Source organism: Lepisosteus platostomus, chromosome 19, assembly GCF_059453375.1.
Source record: "Lepisosteus platostomus isolate fLepPlt1 chromosome 19, fLepPlt1.hap1, whole genome shotgun sequence".
NCBI classification, from domain to species: Eukaryota; Metazoa; Chordata; class Actinopteri; order Semionotiformes; family Lepisosteidae; genus Lepisosteus; species Lepisosteus platostomus.
In genome coordinates, this window is record NC_142629.1 from 2648865 (window position 1) to 2669426 (window position 20562).

The 20562-nt window shown below is 49.2% G+C and overlaps 3 protein-coding genes across 3 annotated transcripts; 2 read left to right on the forward strand and 1 right to left on the reverse strand.

Moving 5' to 3' along the window:
• The first annotated feature begins 315 nt into the window (after positions 1-315).
• Positions 316-8299, forward strand: arl6ip1 (ARL6 interacting reticulophagy regulator 1). Its single transcript, XM_088612841.1, has 6 exons — positions 316-490; positions 2995-3128; positions 4357-4476; positions 5615-5732; positions 6112-6196; positions 7283-8299. The coding sequence occupies exons 1-6, from the start codon at positions 455-457 to the stop codon at positions 7399-7401; spliced, it is 612 nt and encodes a 203-aa protein (XP_088468967.1). The 5' UTR covers positions 316-454; the 3' UTR covers positions 7402-8299.
• A 587-nt stretch (positions 8300-8886) lies between these two features.
• On the reverse strand, positions 8887-12993 carry LOC148644878 (uncharacterized). Its single transcript, XM_088612840.1, has 5 exons — positions 12840-12993; positions 11739-11983; positions 11090-11248; positions 9898-10102; positions 8887-9161 (listed from the first exon to the last, which is right to left on the reverse strand). Exons 1-5 carry the CDS (start codon positions 12841-12843, stop codon positions 9049-9051), a joined length of 726 nt encoding a protein of 241 aa, XP_088468966.1. The 5' UTR covers positions 12844-12993; the 3' UTR covers positions 8887-9048.
• Positions 12994-13476: 483 nt separating this feature from the next.
• On the forward strand, positions 13477-18176 carry rps15a (ribosomal protein S15a). Its single transcript, XM_088612842.1, has 5 exons — positions 13477-13606; positions 14742-14879; positions 15278-15357; positions 16618-16703; positions 18044-18176. The coding sequence occupies exons 2-5, from the start codon at positions 14747-14749 to the stop codon at positions 18135-18137; spliced, it is 393 nt and encodes a 130-aa protein (XP_088468968.1). The 5' UTR covers positions 13477-13606; positions 14742-14746; the 3' UTR covers positions 18138-18176.
• Positions 18177-20562: the final 2386 nt, after the last annotated feature.

Here is a 20562-nt window from a genome sequence, read left to right on the forward strand (position 1 = left end):
CCCGTGTATATCATTTTGAATCATTTGCTTAGTGCGTGGGCTCATTTGATCGACCGATTAGAAACGGATTGGACATCGACGGCCGTCAACATCTGTCGACAATACAATCGATCAATCTTGATTTTCTTTTTTTGGGGGGTCGGACAAAGCCAAGCGCGTTCCTCTCTGCGGAGTCGGGGCCTATGGGAGATGTAGTTTTTTGCCGGATCGTTCTCGAGCGACGAGACGCGGCGTGGATTGCGTAATAGAACTACAAGTCCCAGAGGGGGTCGCGCCGGGGGCGGGGACGTGCTCGCTAGCTATACTCTGCAGACGGGAGCTGCTCCTGTCTTCTTCGTGTTGCGAGCTGTGGGCGCGGAGGTCCGGCGCGTTGTGCAACGCTTTTAAATTCAATTTCGAAACGCCAGGTTAAAACTCTTACATCTTGTATTTAAGCCCCTGCAGGCGTCACATTATGGCGGAAGGTGACAATAAAAGCTCCAACCTGCTGGTACGTTAAATATATATTTTTTTAATTTTCAACGAGGTTGATCCGACCGATCTTTGGGTTCTGCTGCTTATTTTCAATTCCCAGCCGTTAAATCGGCCGTTCCTCCTTTCTGATTTTTTTTGTTGTTGCAGCTAATCGTTTTCCTGTCTGTCATTTTGAGGACCCGTGTCCTGTCAAGCCCAGGCGTTTAGAGGCAAATGCAGATCTGGTCATTTTTGTGAGCAATTTTAATATCGGTTAAAAGAGCTTGCAGTCTTTGCAGAATCGAGTACCGGAGCGTTTTCTTGTGTCTTGGGGAGATTCGGGAGCTGTTGTGCCTGGATGACCTTGTGTTTTGCGTTTTTTTTCCCGTCTCTTCTTTTATTAATCTCTCGGCTCACCTCGGGCTTCTGCCATCTTTAAAAGGCTCGCAGTTGCTGTAAAACGCAGAAGGCTGGGGGTGGGTAGTGTGTCCTATGACAGGACCTCTTGTCTCCCTCTGACATCGTGTGAAATGATCCTGAGCTGTCACCGTGCACGATACAGAGGGCTGCGCTTTTCTGATTTCACTTCCCTCTCCGACGGATCCTGACGTTAAAAGATGCCTTTGTCTCGTACACACCGGAGAAGTAGATGGTTGTGCTGGTGATCGTGCACCGCCGTCACGTAGTGAAAATGTGCCGTGTGAGTTTGCACGTCAGGTGTGTGCATTGAGCTACGGTTCTCGATATGGCGGAAACCCACCCTGTCCTTGGCCTGGAGCTCTGAATTATTCACGAATACGAGTAGGGGGGGGGGGGGGACGGGACAAAACAAGAGGGAAATGTTCTGCTTCCTCAAGCTTTCGTCATTTTGCAGTGCTGCAGTTCAAGCCTCGTGATGCCGTACACCGCTCGCCCCTCGCCCCGAAGTTGAGCTGCAGAGCCGTGCCGGGGGAGAGGGAAGTTGCACAAGCAGACTGTGCTGTCCGCTTATCTTGGCAGGGTGACACTCCACCACACGCCGAGAGAGAGAGAGAGATTGTTGCCCTGGGCTCGCTAGGATCAGAGAGGCTTGTGCGCAGTGGAGGTGGCGAGACCAGCACAGCTTGCACTGGCAGCCCGATGATTAGAGTCGCCGCCGCCGCCGCCTCTGGAATTTTGTCCCGTTGAGGAGTTGGGAGCTTTGAGGCCGGGGTGTCTTTTTAGCCGCCCCCATAAATGCAGGACGGGTCAGCTTCGGTTTACAACACCTTGCATTCTGATTCTGGGTGTTTCCCAGCACAGGAATCCGGCAACCCAAGTAGACGTGGTACCCAAGTGACAGGGCTGGGTGACATGTGAGTGACTGACAGCTCAGTTTCTTGTCTTTTGCACATTCTTTCCAGCCCAGAAACTCTCTGTAGGCTGGTGACTCACCTGTCTTGTACTGCCTGAGGTGTGGTCCTGACCTCCTGTCACTGGGAGGGTGGCAGAGCTCAGGTCCGCCCTCTCCCTCCCGAAAGAAGCTCGAAAACCATTCATCTTTATGACTGGGTTTAGTCCGCAGTCACCCTGTCCAAAAATCACCCAGCATGCCACTGCCTTCCACCAACACTCGTGAGGCAGCAGTGTTTGTTGGGCGCGTGAGGTTTCTGTCATTTACTTTGGTTTTTCTAAACTGAAAGCTATCAAGAAGAGCCCGTGCTGGTGTTCAGCACTTACTGCTTCTTAAGAAACCCAATACGTTTTGTAAAAGACTTGATATTTGTCGAACACTAGCCCTGGGGAAGCGTGCAGTGTAGACAGTTGTATGTGTAACAGGACTGTTTCTCAGAAGTTTATCTGTACAGGTACAGGGATGTGGCTCAGTTTGGCACCAGTGTATGGCCAGGGACTGTGCAGCAGGGCACAGATAACAGTTTGCTGTTTGTGGAACTAGAGGGCGATTAACTTTCACATGAAATAAGATCAGATCATTTTATTGGCCATATACAATTTCTTATATTAGGAATTTATCTTTTCGGATACCCTAACTTGCTCTCCCTGAGACACACAGACAGGGAGAGAAACTGGGGGTCAGAGCGCAGGGTCAGCCATCTATACGGCGCAGCTGGGGTTAAGGGCCTTGCTCAGGGGCCCAACGCAGTAGGATTCCTCTACCGGCCGCGGGATACGAACCAGAAACCTTCCAGCCACAGGCGCAGATCCTAAGCCACAAGGCCACCACACTGTCCCAGACTGGATATAAAGATGTGTTTTAACATGTGAGCTTGGCATACCTTCTCATCCCCCTGGGTTGCTATTTCAGGGACGTGAGAGGCTGACTTTGTGGGGACACTGGGCGATTTAGGTCAAGGGTAGCCCCGGCAGAGACGCTTCTGTTCTGTCCTGCAGCCTCTCGCTCATCAAAGTGATCCAGTCTGTAGCCCATTTACTGGAAGGTTCAAAGCTGAAGGTTCTTGTCCAGAACCAGGCTTGGTTCTGGCGTGGTGTCTTGCCCACTGTGGAGCGGTCCCTGCGGTGCTGAGCCGGTTCTGTCGTGTGTCCCCCCCCCACCCCCCGCAGGCCCAGGAGACGGCCCAGCTGGAGGAGCAGCTGCAGGCCTGGGGAGAGGTCATCCTGGCCGGAGACCAGGTGCTGCGCTGGACGAAACCGTGGTTCCCTGCGGCCCTGATGGGTGTGACCACCCTGCTCTTCCTGTGAGTACCCACCGGCACCCGTGTTCGCCCGGAGTCCCCGGGGGTCCCGGGAGTCTGCAGCAGAGCCACCCAGCAGCTTGGCTGACACAGGTTTCTCAAGAACTTCGGGGAAACAGCTGGTTGTGATACACAGAACAAAAACACAACCGACCAAGCAAACCAGACGGGCTGAGTGGCTTTCTCTCGTTCTCACAGACGTCCTGAGATCTTGGCAGAGCATGCTTGGAGAACGGAGACAACGTCGTAGACTCTTAGGACCTGGGTTCTTAATACAGATCGAGAATAGATCTCGGTTTAATAGCAACCCCAAGCAGTTGAAGGACATTGACATGCATGCTCGGGTATTTCACTTGTCCTTCCCAGAGCCTGATGTACATTCCCTTCCCTTCCACACAGTGCTCCTTTTGCACTGATATACTCTACAGCGCCCCCTTCAGCTGGATCTGCACTGTATGTGTGCAGTGCCCCTTGCCCTATAGCCGGGGGGGCAGATGGTGAAGATGGTTCTTGAGATTAAGCCAAGGCGTCTTCTGCGTCTGTGCAGTCCGATTAAGCTTCTTTATCTGCTATGGTTTTATCGCGAGGGAAACCACAAGGGTTGCTTTTGCAGAGCTTAACGACATCTGTAAAATCACGTGAGTGTTACTCAGCAAAGTACAAGCAATATCTTGTATGTCGCAGTATCCATCATCGATTCTTTCTGTTGATTTCTAGACTTAATCTCTGCATCGATCAAGATGACCTTTTTTTTTTTTTGCTGGGTGCTGTGTTGGGAAAAGCTGTGTACAGACCCCATGTGTTTCTCTGGCTTGAAACTAATGCCCTGCCCACATACTAAAATGCAGATTCGCCTCTAAGGCCCAAAGAAAACTGTTTGCCATTGAAACAGACCATTGCAGTCGCACAGGAACAGTGTGGAACAGTAATCCCAGTGTAGTTACGAGGTGACACGGATCCTGATGGGTGTGGTGCTCTAGTCACTCCCTCTGATAGATGCACACCCTGCCTACAGTTTAGGTGGATCTTAACTTGCAATCTGCCAACCGAGACATTTGGATTTTCCATTTCTCAGTTGCTTCAGTAGTTCCGTAGAATAACAGTCATTTTGACAAGTGTAACTATGATGCTTTCCTCTTGTCTGTGCGGGCGGCAGTTCTTTCAGTACGAAGCCTGTGTGTGCTGTGCTGCCGCAGTCTCTCAGGTGTCTGACTCCTGTTTCCCTTTGCAGGATGGTCTATTACCTGGACCCATCGGTGCTGACCGGGGTGTCCTGTCTGGTGATGGTCCTGTGCCTGGCCGACTACCTTGTCCCCACCCTCGCTCCCAGGATCTTTGGCGCCAACAAGTGGTGAGCTGTGCTCCTTGCAGTGGGTCTTATTTGATGGCCACATTCATGGTTAATTGTCTTTCCTTGGGTTGAACAACAATACAGTGATCAGAATCAACTGGACAGCTGTATCTGATGTCCCTGACTGCCCAGTTTTCGGTGGTTACCCGCTGAGCTGCTGTCTGAAAGGGCTTGTAATACACTGAGGCATTCCCGACTGGACATGTCTTGGGGAGCTCCTTCACCAGATGTCCGAATGCAAAGCTGGGGATTTATTCCCAACCTTTCCTTCTCGCTCTCTTCCTGTCTCACTGTTGCTAGGTTTGTGTTGGTTGAGTGTAATCCAATAAAACATGACCTTTGTTTCTTGGCCTTGACGTAGCGGGGGGACCATATTTAGTGTGCCTTCTGTCAGACTGCAGAGTTGCTTCATATTGCACAAGTGCGGGGTGATATTTCAAGGTGGCCTTTGAACGAGGACATCTGATAGCGGTGTGGTGCCTAGCCCTTCCTCGGGTCACTCTCTGCCTGGGCCCGGTGAGCTTCAGCTCCCCAAGGGGTTGAGTGACAGTGGGCAGCTGCGGTGTGGAGTTTCCAGTGTCTGACTCGGCAGCTATCGCCCCCCTGGCCCGCAGATGGGCTCACTGGGCTGGAGTGATGACAGCAGCTTTCGGCAGGGGGGCGAGAGAGACTCTCTCGCTACAGAGGGGGGGATTTTTGTCCACGTTCTTGCGCTCGCTGTCCTGACCATCGTGAACAGGAATCTACAGAACGCTGTGAACTCCGGCATTTGTGATGGCGGAATGCCGAGATTCCCTGTTGGATGTCTCCTTGAAGAAAGTGCTGAGGCGGCTGGTGCCCGTGCTTGTAAGAGTCAAGAGAAAGGGTGTCCAGGGCGTAGTGTCTGATTTAGGGTAGATTCTTTATCCTAGACCACAGGCTTGGTGCAGAGCTACACAGGACACAAAATATTTGGAAAGGTGGTCTTCTGAAATGTCTTGCACTGGAGGCTATGGAAATGTTTATCCAAATAAGTTTGTTTTCCCCCCTGAAGCACATGCTCTTGTTTCTTCACCTCTGCTGTCCTGTGGGCCCGTCAGGTGATCTGACAGGTGATCCTCCAGCTCAAACAGGTTATCTCTCTCTCCCCCCCCCGAAGGACCACTGAGCAGCAGCAGCGCTTCCACGAGATCTGCGGGAACCTGGTGAAGACCCAGCGCAGGGTGGTGGGCTGGTGGAAACGCGTCTTTGCCCTGAAGGAGGAGAAGCCCAAGATGGTACATGGAGAATCGCAGGGGAGGGGGGTGGGCAGGGGCGTTGAAGTAGTTTCACAAACCCCCATTAGCATCAGCGGAGCAGCTCAGATTCGAGTAAGCAAGTCCTGCACTACTGCACTACCAGCAGCAGTGCTCACTATGGGCTGTTCTAGTGCTTGGAAGTCCGCCATTTAGAAGTTACACGTTTGCAGGTTCAGGAATGGAATTGTGATGGGATTGACCTGGCAAATTTGAGACGAAAGGGTAGCGCTTCTGACGATTGCAGATGAGCGGAGTTACAGTCTAGCTTGTGAAGTTCTGCCCTTCATTCAGCCCATCGGCTGGTGCTCAGAGATGGTGTGCACAGATGAGCTGATTCAGACCTCTGTCTCCCCCTCAGTACTTCATGTCGGTGATCAGCGCCCTGGTGGTGGTGGCCTGGATTGGACAGCAGGTTCACAACCTGCTCCTGACCTACCTGATCGGTATGACACCGCCTCCTGAAACTGAACCGATGTTACTGCTCCAAGTCACTGTCACCCTCTGTTGTGTTGAGTGTCTATTTGAAAATTGGTTTGTGTTACGAAATATACATTTCATATACAAGTCAAATACTGTTTTTAACACTGAAGTTCTAGATTGGATGCAAGTGGAGTAAAAAACTTTAATCTCTTCTGATTTGAATCCCTTCTAATCCAGTGTGATGTGGATTCAAAAAGTGTTTTTCTGGCCACTTTTCTTGAATGCAGTAGATAGTATGAGTTTGACAGGAAACTGTCCCTTTAACTGCAATGAGTAACCACGATTTTCACACTAGCTTTCACAAGAGGCAGCGCTGCAGAGTCGTTTTAACACCGAGGATAAAGAAAGGAGGCCAGTGCATGCCAAAAATATCCGCAGCGCGTCCTACCCTGACCCCCAAGTCTATCATTTCTGGCAAGAGGAAAAAAAGCTGCTGAGTTTACACTGGAATGGTTATTTCCAAATTTGTAAACCGTAATACTTGAAGTTAATAAGCAGTTAAACATGTCATCTGTATGTACTTGGCACTGAAAAACACAGTGGACATCCTGAGAATCAGTCGTGAGAGAAGGAGAAGAAGACAAATGCAAACTTCAAAAGTGCATTTAAATTAAGAACAAGAAGTTCTTTACAAAAGGGGTTGTGGGTGCATGTAACAAGCACCCTTCCCATGAGGATGAGGCCAATATTTTGGCTTCTTTAGAGAAACTGCTGGTTGGGACCCTTGGATCAGTTAGCTTCTATAAAAGCAACATGCTAGATGGGCCAACTGGTATGAGCATGTATATCATAATTGTAGGGATTTTAGCCTTCTGACTTGCTGGTAACGTGCTGTGGTTTGCTCAGAGGAGGACACTTGTAACGTAGAGGTGGAAGAACTGTGAATGCAAAAATAGACCATGCTGTCAGCATCTAGTGTAGGCAGAGAATACAGGAGTTTGGATGCAGTTGTGGCTCGTGAGGTTTTCCCCCAGTAGCCTGCTGTAGCCCAGCGCACCGAGCAGGCGGATCTCACGACTTCCTCTTCCTGTCCGGCTCTGTGTTCGCAGTGAGCTTCCTCCTGCTGCTGCCGGGGCTCAACCAGCACGGCGTCATCAGCAAGTACATCGGCATGGTCAGGCGGGAGATCAACAAGCTGCTCAAGCAGAAGGAGAAGAAGAACGAGTGAAGGCGGGGGAACGAGGGAGGAGGAGGGAGCCCCTGCCCCCCAGACGCAGGCCAGTCGCCACGGCCCCCCGGCTTTCCTCGTCCCCACTCCCCCGGGGAGAGGGGCCGAGGAAACGCCCGGCTCCCACCAAGATGTTTTTGCCTGCTGCCGTTTGCGTTCCGCTTAACGAGCTTATGTAAATGAGTCCCACGTCATGACTGCTCCGTATTCCTCCGCCAGTATTGAAATGCCTCTGCCCCTCTCCCCTTCCATCGAGCTGTGGCTCCGCAGGCACCGCCCGCTGGAGACTGACTGGGACGGTAATGCAGTCTGTGGTAAAGCACGAACTCCTTTCAATGCAGAAGAAGGGACTGAGATGGGATATAAGATTTTACGTATAGCTAATTTTCTTGAGCAAACAACACGGTGCCCACGTGGACTGTTTTGGGTTTTAGTTGTTTTGTTTTTTTTTGTATGTGCTTATCTGGGGTTGCAAAAGCCAGCCTTCCTTGGAGCAGCAGCGGTCTTATTCCTGCTGTGTTCTCCCTTGTTTTGTTTCTAACGTTGCACTGACTTGAGAAGGAAACTGGACGCCGCTGTTACAGAATGACTCTTCCCCTCTGCCAGTGTGCAGGGTGTTAAACTGCTGTATTTGCAGAACGGTTTCGGTTCCGTTTGCCACCTCCTCCACTAGCTGCCCTTTGACCTCTGTCCTCTGGCTCCTGTGTGCCCGACAGCTGGGGCTGGGCTGATCTGTAAATAAGTCTGTCCTTTTCGCTCCTTTGGTGTGAGTTGTATATTTATGTTCTAGGTGGGCTGAACCTTCGAGTTGGGCCTCTGTACTTCTCTCCTTCCTTTGACCAGTTCTTTCCTTAACTTCTCTGTTAAAGTAATAAAGCCTGATGAAGAATTGAAAGAAGTGTCTTGTCTGTTTGTGTGGAACAGGCAGTTCAATATTTTATAGTATTCAATATTTGATTTTGAAGTGCTGGCTTCCATGTTGAGTTTTGCTAATCCATGAGATTATGCTGGTAAAATACCATTCTATCTCGGGAGTAAAATCGGCTTTCTGCTTATGCACCTAGCATCTGTTCAGAGAGTCTGGCCTTGGCGAGACTGAGCGTGGGGAATGGAGAGGGAGGTTGTTGCGAAAGAACGCCTTCCTGAGCCTGGACGTCTGGAGGGTCCATCTGAGGTAGTTGAAGCCCCTGGTAAGGGCATTCCCAGTGTGTGTCCAGTTGGAGCTCTACTGGGCATGCCCACTAAGCAGGGGCCTTTAGGCCTACCCAGAATGCACCAGAGGCACATCCCTTGGGCTGGCCTGGGAGTTGCCTCAACTACTCAACTACTTTCAACTCTATCTGAACCTCCCGACTCAACGTGCTGTTGCCACAGCCCTCCCCAGCACAAGCAGACTGAAAACAAATGAAGCTGTGGGTATGAGTTTGTGAACCAAATGTTGTGTCCTGTGATTGCACCTAGGGGAATAAAGCAAACAAATGCGACTTATGCAGTGTGCCACACTGGTTTTAATAGTGACCTGCAAATAAATGTTCAGCGTGTGCAAATGGAGCTAGATCTATATTATAACAAAAATACTTCTCTAACGCCAAGCAAGCTTTCTGCAGGAGGGTGTAATGGAGCTGGGGGGTGGGGGGTGGGGGGGGGTCAGTAGAGGCACAGGCTGCAGCAGTCACTCTCCCAGCGCCGGGACGCCCACAGCACACGGTCTCCTGCTCTTCTCCTGCGGTGTCCTGGGACCGCCGGCAACTGCTCTTCCCCTAGACAAGGACACACAGGGGGGACGGTCTCACACAGCACAGAGTTTTCAAATGATAGAATTCGGGGATGTCAAATGAGTGGCCAGACCCGTGCTTGGACCATGTGGAATGTGACCCTGGTTCAGCTGGTGTGAGAGGGTGAAAGGTACAGCCGGGAAGCTGGGCGGTCTGTGAACAAGTGGAAAAAGATGGAATTTCCAAGGTAAGAAAGTATAACTCCTGTTCAAAGGTATTAATGATACTGCAGGGTTTTCAGCTTGTTCTCATTATATTTTATGAATATTTCTTGGATCTGTGCAGTCTTTAATTGTGAGTTCTGTCTATCTCGTGGACTGCTTGCTGCTACTCTCTCTCTTGATCTCTGATCAGCAAACATACTTGTTAACCATTAAACCCAGGTCATTCTGCAGTTCTGCTGTCCCGCCCCTCCTTCCTCACTCCCAGGAACACCCCCCAGGGAAAGGAGGATCTCATGCCATATCATGGATGCATGTTCTCTAAATGTGTTCATGCAACCGTGGAGAAAGTTGCTCCTGACTTCCTTAAGACCCAGGTTAGGTCAAGACTGGCCGAACTGAACCCTTGCGTAACTGGAGGAGTGGGGGCGGCGGTTTCGGAAAAGAACGAGGCCTGCTCGGCAGATCATCCAGTTATGATGCACATGTGTGAATGGAAACGCGAAGGCTGCACCGACCTCTGCTGTGAGCTGTGCGGGCATGCTGTAGCTGAAGCTCACCTGTGATGATGTTGTAATTGTGCCAGTGAGTGGGCAGCCCTGTGGAACGGGCAGAGACGGGCTGTGGAGCTGCCCTGCAGTGTGCTGTCCTGTAGGTGGTGCTGTAGTCCCTCCGTGTGGCTGGGGGGTTGGTCACTTCACTCATGCCCAAACCGTTTTGGCTGTGGCTTCGATTTCTCACTCCGTTCTCATGCAGAACGTAGTGCTGTAACAGAGAGCAGCGCAGTGAGACATCGAACCCCGAGCGCGGTCCTTTTTCATGCTCTTTTCTGGAGGAAGAAAATGTTAAATGGACATGAAAACTGAAACAAAAGATTATTTTTTCAGAAAATGTTTTGTGCCCCTGTTTACTCCATTTCAAAAGCGTTACCAACTTCAAACAGATCAGGACTGCAAGTCCAAGGCTAGTGCGTAGCGCCCCCTGGTGTTTGAATTCTTCACAAAACATTACTACGTTTGGAAATAATTTTGGTCCGGAAACCTTTCTCAATACCCAGGGCTGGTCAGAAGATGGAAAAGATAGATCTTGTAACAGTAAGAGAGGATTGGTGATCATCTAGAGTCCTCAAGCCCCACACTGTCATTCAGTTAAACAAAACCAACAGAGCTCTTCATTTCCCAGTTCACTCGAGGGAGCTACACTGGTGCGCAGGCTCAATGACTCTCTGGCTCGAATCTTGCCTGGCTAAAGCTATCCCTTCATTGGATTAAGTGTTTTCTCACTCCTCCACCCGATCTGCACTTGTGTTCTGCTATTAAATGCAATTGTTTTTATTGTCTTAAATAACAGAAGCATCTTTCACCTGTTCAGTGGTTCTCAGCTGCGGATGTTTCAAAGAGCCCTACACTACCTGCTGGGCTGTGGGCCCTCAGCGTCAGTATTGCACACCCCTGCCCTTGGTGAAAGACCTCTCCCCAGACGCTGGTCGTCAATCCAAGTCAACGACACTCGGCCCTCAGCTTATGGAGCTCCCCAATGGAGAATTTCAACCTCGCAGGTGTTAAAAGTGAGTCCGTTAAACAGAAAGCACGCTGCCGATTGTCTGGAGGGCGCACCCGCGTTGCTTACTGTGGCAACATCGGCACGCTGGAGCTCAAGGACGGACACCGAGGACTGTGCAGCCTGAGTCAATAATTAAACACGCCTTGCAAGCCAGTCCGGGTGGTTGGGTTCTGGCTCGGCAGTGCGTACCGGTGTGGTTTCTTTGGGTCCAAAGGCATCCCGACTATGGGACTGGCAGCGCTCCAGGGCTGAGTGGCTTAAGTCCAGTGTGCCGTGGTGTTGCGAGGGGTACCGGGCAGCTTGTGGCACAGCAGACAAGTGGCCATGGCCGTCTCTCCCAGAGTAGTACTGTAGCCAACAGGAGACTGAGAGAGTTAGTGCAGTCACACAGTACTTTTCAGTTTATTCTCTGCTACACTACACTTTCACCATCGCACATGAGATAATTTGCTACGTTTCTGTTCTTCAAGTAAAAATATGTGCAAGTATGTTTCCAAAACATATTAATAGAATACTACTGCAAGATAATGTACTATTAAAATGCTAGTCTTTAGACACCCAGAATGAATGGATCATGTGCACTTTTCACTCGGATGCAGACAGGAGACTGTAGTCGGGCAAATATAATGGTCCTATTTCACCTGTAGAACCTGTGTCTAGCCCGTGTGGACATCTGATGAATGGATCCATTAATGGTTTCTAACCCCAGCACAAGAAAATCACTTTTAGCCCCAAAAGCCCACGCTGCTGAATGTGACCCTCGCGACCTGGGAATCCGACTGCCAAAGTCTGCGGCAGTGAAGCCGTGCCTGAGGCGAAGAGTACTGGGGCCCCTCACGTGCGCGTGCGTGGTGATGTAGCTGGTGTCCGAAAGCCTGCCCCCTAGCTGCAGGGTGCTGCGGTGCATGGGCCGGCCGCCGCGGTAGCTGACAGGCTGAGGTTTGCTGGCCAGGCGCTGGGCGAAGGGGCGGTCTCGGATGTGGGTCACCTCCTGGCCCCGGGCAGTCCGCACGCTGTCCGCCCAGGCCCCCTGCCCCAGCCCCGGCGTCGCCACTGCCCTCCGGTCATCGCACGGCGCGCCAGCTAGGGCACAGCAAGCACACCCTGAGTTTCCGCAGCGGAGCGCTGGAGCTGGGTGAGGAGGGCTGGCAGTAGCGCTCCCTGCTTCCTGTCAGAGCTCAGCCAGTCCTCCCCTGCTGCCTCAGTGCAAACACACACCCAGCACCCTCCACAGGCTCAGCTCCTGCACCCCCTTTCCCTGGGCTGTTCCAAAAGCACTGCATTGACCCCGAATTGCTTAATTAACCCAAGTGGTTCAGATCAATTTGCTGATTAAAAAATAGCTTGAGCAAAGACTTGCAATTAATGAATTCCTTACACTTATATAGCGCTTTTCTGGACACTCCTCTCAAAGCGCTTCACAGGTAATGGGGATCCCCTCCACCACCACCAATGTGCAGCCCCACCTGGATGATGCGATGGCAGCCGTAGTGCGCCAGAACGCTCCCCACACATCAGCTCTCAGTGGGGAGGAGAGCAGAGTGATGAAGCCAATTCATAGAGGGGGATTGTTAGGAGGCCATGATTGGTAAAGGCCAGGGGGGAATTTGGCCAGGGTCACACCCCTACTATTTTCAAGAAACATCCTGGGATTTTTAATGACCACAGAGAGTCAGGACCTCGGTTTTACGTCTCACCCGAAGGACGGCGCCTTTTTACAGTATAGTGTCGCTGTCACTATACTGGAGCATTAGGACCCACACTTGCAAAACCTATAATTCAGGCTGACCACCCCATGGAATAGACATTTGCTGTATCATAAGGCTGATTAGATAATGGGCTAGCAAAGCAGCTAATGTTAGTCATAACAGTATTTCTTCTCTCAAGTTCATTTAAATCTCCTATTAATTGGCATGTTCATGTCAAAGTCGAGACTTACCCATGCGCCATACAGTATGCAGAGTGTTAACCTAAGAGACTGCAGCTAAACACTGAATGTTTCTTAACTGCTATGGAAACAGGCGCAAGAACTCGCACAAAGTTCAGCCGGACGCGCAAGACGCCTCGGTGACATTTCACCGGAAGAGGAAGACGAAGCCACACCAATCCGTGTAAGCGCCGCCATACTGCTAAAGAAAACTGCCACACAATCTAATGCTGATATTATTGTCTTCTTTTTCAATGTCCTGTTCATTAGTCAGGCCTTCTTGAAGAAAAACACATTCTAGTATTTAACAAAACTACTCAGCGATGAAAAGCAAACACCCCATTGTATAGGAAAGCTACGAATTTGATTTGGTTTACGTATACGTTAAATATATATGGCGTTTAAAAATTGCATGAAATCCACTTCATCACTGTGACACATAATGCAATGCTGCTCATACGAAAAAATGATTCATACATTCCATATTACAAGATACGACTTTACTTTTTACACTTCAGCCGGACACTGCAGCAATACCTAACTGCTAGTATAAGTTTTTCATACCTCAAACCGCAAGTGCATGCTCTCCTAGAGCCCACCCCCTCACTAAACAGATCGTCCCGGCGGCCAATCCCGTTTTGCGGCTGCTCCCAAGACCACGCCTCTTCCTGCAACACAACTCGCGTGCCGCCGCCGCGCGCTCACGCGAGATCGCTTTTTTCCCCCAAACTGCACCGCGAGCCCTTTCTCCTTCCTCTTTCCGCCATATTGCAGAACTGGTAAGGCTGGCGAGATTTGCTATCCCTTCTCAATCTTTTTCATATCGCAGCCATCCCAGACTTTACCAGACTGCTGTGCATCGCAAATTAAAGTTAGGACGTGGGGGGTTTAGTGGAGTCTATTCTGGTCTCGGCAGGATGTGTCTTTTCAATATAATTGTGCCCCGAAGCTGGAGGTGTCTCTGTCCCTAACTCTTTTACCTAGGGTCCGGTGTGTAGTGCTCATGTGCATTGGGATTTCTTGTCACACTGGGGCGCTGAGCACATATTTTAGCACTGCCAAACAACCACGGCATCGGGTTTGGTTACTGGGTTAAAAGTTGGCGATTGCGGTTGTGGTGTTAAAAGACAGACGGTTAGGGAGCTAGTGGTTGGATTGCCGGGAGGAGAGGGTCTTGTAGCGGTGGTACAGAGACTCTCCTGTAACTAAAATCCAGTCAGTGCGGCGTCAGACACCCATCCCGTTTCCTCAGGCGACCTGGGCAGGTTTCTCACTCTCCGGCGAGTGTGGACCGCGAAATGTCTAGTCTTGGCTGTAGCTGATTTAAACACGGTACGTTCTTATTGTGCTAAAACGGCACCAAAGCGGGGGCTGCAGTGTTGTAACTGTGCAGAGGCTTAAGTCTTCCGTGGTGACCGTTCCTGGTGAAAGCTGCCCACGCTGCTTGCCCGTGGCAGCGGGAGATGCTCGGGTTGTTGTGAGGTAGGCCGAGATCCTAGCCTTGCAGCGGGCTGTGAGGAGGCTTCTTGGGAAGTTTTCTCCTTGCTTGGCTGTTGCACAGGAAGAGTGTGATGGTCATAGCACATAGGATGTTTGGAAAGCGATCTTATAGCACCTCGGATAGCTCTGTTATTGATTAGGTACGAGCTAATGGATTAATTGGCTTGGGGATACCTTCCATGGGCCATTTTTTAGCAGCCTGACAAGTGTAATGGGCCTGTTCGCTGACTGAGGGTAGATTTGTGTGGGTGATCTCAGTGCACCCTCGCTGATCCCTGGAGCTGGCAGCTGTCTGGTTTCCAGCGGAGGAGCTGGGAGGTTGGTGGTCTGGGCTCAGGGCATGGAGGAGGCTGGTGAGGGGAGGGGGCGATGGTGCCCGGGCACTAACGAGCTGGTCTGTGACTCTGTCCGCAGGCATCATGGTGCGCATGAACGTCCTTGCCGACGCGCTGAAAAGCATCAACAATGCGGAGAAACGCGGGAAACGCCAGGTTCTGATCCGGCCCTGCTCCAAGGTCATCGTGCGCTTCCTGACTGTCATGATGAAGCACGGTGAGTGGGTGCTCCTCTGGCGGCCAGCCTCTGTCCAGCGTGTCCTCGGTAGTTGCGGGCAGTGTGTTCGCTTCAGACTGGCTGGGGGTGGATGGTAGTCTGGTCATGAGTGGAGTCCTGCATGGCACTCTGGGACAGAAGCGAGCACAAGTCCCCATTGTTGACTTGCAGCTCCGCGCGAAGATGCGTGGGGGTCTTGTAGCCTCTTGTCCTCGATGTAAATGGAATCGCCGGTGTGCTGTGGTTTCCTCACGGCCTCCTCCTTGTGGAAGACGTTCTCGTTCCCAGTGGAGGAATGGTGTTTGGCGTGGGGTGTAGCTCATGAAGTTTCTGCTCCACCTTTTTCCTTTACCAGTGGCGGTGCGCTAAGATTTCGGTGCTGTCTTCCCTCTCTCCAGGCTACATTGGTGAGTTCGAGATTATCGACGATCACAGAGCTGGGAAGATTGTTGTTAATCTCACAGGCAGGCTGAACAAGGTAAGTCTGGTTGCAAAACAGGTTTTAGTGAAAAAAAACTATATGGTGAGGTCTTTTGCTTTATGCATTTGTGCTATTTACTAATAGGAATAATAATTTAAAGCTTTGCAGCTTGTGCCCACCACTTGTACATTCACATTTTAACTTCAGGCTCCAGTGCACAACTTTCTTCCAAACACCTTGTAAAACCTAAATGGACGAATATGCTGCCAAACAATACAAGTCCAACAAAGATGAGCTTATTTTAATACACTGTGTCCAATTTTGTGTTTGATTCTGATTGTGATTTTTTTACTGTGATGCATTGAGAGACTAAATGTTCGGACGAAGGATGAAATGCAGGGTGATGGAATATTCATGTCAAGGTTGGCCAGACCTGGACATGAGGAGCTGCCATCAGAAAAGATCTGATGACCCTGAAATCAGCCGTTCTCACAGACTTGGAACATGGGGAGATTAGAGCCAGTTGGTGCATCAGTCGGTATCATTGAGTCAGGAGTGGCCCACTGTGATCCTTGAGTGTTGTCATTTCAAGCGGCTTCTACACTCTTGAAATGTACTTCAGCAGACAAAGCAAAAAATGATTTCCCACGTGTGTGGAAATGGAGGGTGATCCATAGAATATGCTTGGCTGTGACTCTCCAGGACCCAGGTGGTCAAGGCCCTGATAGTTTACACAAGTTCAAATGGGAACCTTTCTTACAAAGAGGATGAATAGGATTTCCTAGGAAACAGGATTTCTGCTTAAGTGAGCTGTTTGAACCAGGTATAAGCTCCTTTTGTCCTGGAGTGCTGCCTGTGTGTCTTGCTTTCATTCTTGTTTGACCTTAATGACTTAATTGAGTCAATTAAGTGGCTAAGAAGTCAGATCATCTGACTTCTAGATCTCAGGCAGGTGAGCCTGGCAGTCAAGGGCATGATATTATTTAGGGATTAAGATGGGGACCTCTTTCCTACAATAAGGTTGAATAAGATTTGCTAGTTTCCCCTGGGAAGCCTTTGGCAGCAGTGGATGTAAAAGACAGAGACGGAGTCAGTGCTTTCTGCAGGAGTTGGTGGGGGGATAGTCTTTCAATATTGTAGATAATCAAGTGGAGTTAACATTTGTTTTCCTAACTGCATGGTATCTGGTATTATTCCTTCATTCCAAAATGTTGTAAAAATGCACTAATTCTTCGCCTGTGTGATACATACCTAATGAAGGTCACCTCTCTTGGAAGTAATCCCGTGCTGACTGTGGTCTCTCCTTGTTTTTGATAGTGTGGTGTCATTAGCCCCCGGTTCGATGTTCAGCTGAAGGATTTGGAAAAGTGGCAGAATAACCTGCTTCCCTCTCGACAGTTTGGGTAAGGTCTGCTCGTGTGTCATTCCATGATTATACAGGCTATCCGCCTCTCAGTGCATGCGAAATGTTGACCTTTTTAGTGCAGTGGAGCTAATTTTGCTGTGGTATGCCTTTAGAATTTACCTGCGTATCAATATGAGTGAAATGGAGGTAAAGTGTTTTTGTGTCCGTCACCTCTGACTGGTCCAGTTAGGTGTGTGTAGTGATACTGAAAACGGTACGTTGCATACCTGTACTGCAGGTTCCTGGTGTCAGTAGGAGCTTGTGTTGACTTTGGGGCTGATGGTGGGGATGTTGCATGTAGCTCTGCATCATAATCATTAGTCTTATCTCGCGTCATGACTCGGTGTCTTTTTATCCAGTGCTATGGTTCATTTTAAATTGGCTCTGCTGGTCTGGCGAAGGCATGTTGACCATCACTGGAATTTTATTTCAGACCCCAGGTTATAACATTCTGTACCTTTACCTGATTGAGAATGTTGTCTTAAAACAGCCTTCATGCTGGGAGGCGCTGTCTGCTACTGGTCACCTGCGCTTTTCTCTTTTTTGCACTATAGAAATGCACAACAAATGAGGACAATTTCAGTTTCTTGAATGTCCATTTCCTTAAGCAAACAACTATTAAGCTGCGTCTCTTTCAGTTAATTTTTTTTCTGCGGTATGTGATTGTAGAAGAACTCCTACTGACACCTTTCGATACTTGGGAGGATTTAAAAAATATTTATAATTTGTTTTACAGAATTGATTTCTTTAATCAGAATGTACACAATGCACATTCTACATTGAATATTAATTATATAGTGGAGGTTCTAGTAGTGAATGTTTGAAGTTGTTTACTTATGAAATGCAAGAGTGCTTAAATCTCTGAATCGGATGTATAAAAGACATTTAATGTAATCCATTTCATCTGATCTTTTTGCAACTGTGCACTCTAATCATTAGATGACTTGAAAAGCACAGAGGCATTCTGTATTGCAGTTTGCCAGAAGTCACTTTTCCCTTTATCTGCGAGTTAAACAAAATCCCTTGTGAATTTAAAATAAAGGAATTTAACGCCAGGGAATTCTTTGCAATTGTTGACTTTTTTGGCAGGGTCTTTCTGTGTGAATCTCTGGTATTTGAAAAGCGATGAGCCGTAAGGGTTTCTCCAAGCCAGTACCAGCCCCACGCCACGATGCTGGTTTTGTTCAAAGGTGTAGAAATGACACAAGTGTCAAAAGCTGAAGCATGATTTTAAGTTCCATCCCTTCTACATGATCAAATACGTAGTATGGCTTGTGTGTGTAGCTCTAGAGCCTTCATTCTACTCTCATCGGTGTATAATCTGCTCTCTCTCTGCAGATACATTGTGCTGACCACCTCTGCTGGCATCATGGACCATGAAGAAGCCAGACGAAAACACACAGGAGGGAAAATCCTGGGATTCTTTTTCTAAAACATGTAAAGGCACCTGCAAATAAAATTTTAAAATGGACTTAGTGTGTGCTGTTTGCTGGCAGTCAGCTCTGAGGTTACATTAGGGGGAGCTAGACAGTTCCTCTCAAGGTGTCTTGGAAAGTAGGATGCCTCTTGTTTAGAAATTGTCACCCGCTAGTCAATAGCTGCAGTTTCCATGAAACAGCTCAAAGTCCTTAAATTTGCATCTTGATGTATTTTATTCGTGGAAACTGCAGTTCAGTAAGGATGTCTTAAGACTTTAGAGTATACGATGAAACTCAATGCCCTTTTTAATACAAGGACGTTTTTAGCAATCGGTCTAGTAAGAGGGCGTTATGGCTTGCCTTGTAGCTATTTTTGAGTTGTAAATGTCATGGGTACTCTTGCATTGTGTATGGAAACTGTTTTACTTTGATCTCCGAGTTAGATCAATAATTCATATGGTTAGAGGTTTGACATCCGCCCACGCCAGTTTCAGCTCTGTCAGGACAGTGTTTTATAAGGAATCTGTCTGCTCATTGTGGGCCTAATACAAACAGCGCCTTTACCAGCGTAGCGCGGAGGGAGGAAAGTTAAATGGGGGGTAAAGTTGCCTGCTGCCAGATTCTGGACGGAAGCTTCCTCATAATAAATTAATGTTAATTTAAGATATTAAAACATGAATATTGCAGCATTTAAAATTAACAAAGGAGGAGAGTGTGGAAAAATTCTAAATACGAAGGAGTTTTGGAATTGGGAACCAGCACTGATGGTAATTATGTGCTGGGCGCTGGAGGGGATGGCTTGTTGAAGGGCTGCTTTGTAATTAAAAATCACACTGCTGGAAAATAACGAATTCTACCAAAATGACGCAACAACACTTCTGTAATTAAGGTCCTTAATGGGTCAGCCCTGTGGAGATCCTGATTCAGGTGGGTGTGGTCATTCTCAAGGGCAGAAGGGGAACTTGAGAATTTTAGCTGGTTTGCCAGCCTGTATCATCAGAAGCGAATCTATCTTACAGCCGGGGTTCCCAGGTGTGGTCCTGGGCGGCTGGTTGGTCTGGTTTTCAGTCCAGCTGGGCTTTTAACGGCCTGCGTCGGCTTGTTATCGATTCAATTCGGAGTTGAGAAGCTGCTCTCGGCTTCCCGATCGAGAGAGCTTTGGGCAGCCTGTAGAGACAGTGGGCCTCCAGGATGGTGGGGCATCTTCCCTAGGGAGAGTGCCGGGCATCAGACCATTTTCCTCTGAGGCCGAGTGCATGATTCATGCATTTATAACTTCAAGGCTTCATTTCTGCATGGGGCTCCCTCACCCTTCTCACTAGGTTGCATATTTCCAAAACTCGCAGTAGCCCCTGGCAGCACATCACTCCTACACTTAAATCTGTACATTGGTTGCCTATCAAGTCGCATATTGAATATAAAGATCTCATTAGTGATTTTTAAAAAGGCTCTAGCACTGGCTCTGTTGTACCTCTCTGACCTGTTTATACTCCCTCCTTTAGGCTCTATTCAATTGAGGCTGGTCCTTTGCTCACTATACCTGGGATTAAATCTTCTACTTTTGGTGAAAGGTCCGTGAAAAGATGGCAGTGGAGCGGCTGGCCATATTACAAACTGGTGGCTGTGTTAATGTTTATGGGAGAAATAAATCCGGCCTACCTTCCACCCCCACATCCCTCTACCCAAGCACAACTGCTGAGGGAGGGTGGATCGGAGCGTTGGGAGAGGGTGCGAGATGGATCGGCATGTCTTTGGGAAGTGAGCAAAGGAGAAATTCAGCCACAGGAAATGTTTACGGTCATGTTTGCTGAGGCTGCTGGGATTGTGCCGTGCCTGTCTCAGTTTGTCCATCCTAGACCTTTCCTGTTAAGTCTGGATCCCTCAGTGCCCTTGCTCCTCTCGAGTTTTTCCCCTATCAGCAGACTCTCAGAGCAAAGCGTTTCTCCCCTTGGCCTCTGCCACAGAGTCCCTCTTCCTGAACAAAGCCGTACTTGTCTTGCACACAGGTGTTTTATGTCGTAAGAACGGGCAGGAGCCTGGTGGTTTCTTTTCGAGAGCAGCCAGGTGCAGGGGACGGTCAGCGATGAGCGAGTGACCTTGCAGCGGACAGTACTACCTCAGCCTCCCCCCCCAGACACCAGCTGCTGTAGAGCTGAAATGTGCTTCCTCTACAGACAGGCATTGTGGAAGCAGCAGGTGTGTGCTGCTGGAGGACCGGTGATCCGGGGCTAAATCAGGTTAACAGAAGAGCATTGTAGAGCTCAGAAAAGCAAAACTGGAGGGCTGTGTTGACTTTTATTCAATGGGAAAGGTACCATTGTGATTTTTTTTTAAATGCACCTAGCTGAAGCAATCCTCAGCTTTACATAAATTAATATTGGAAAGGTTGACAAAAAGCATCGTAATACAGAGAGTGGCACAGAAAGAAAAACTTATTAT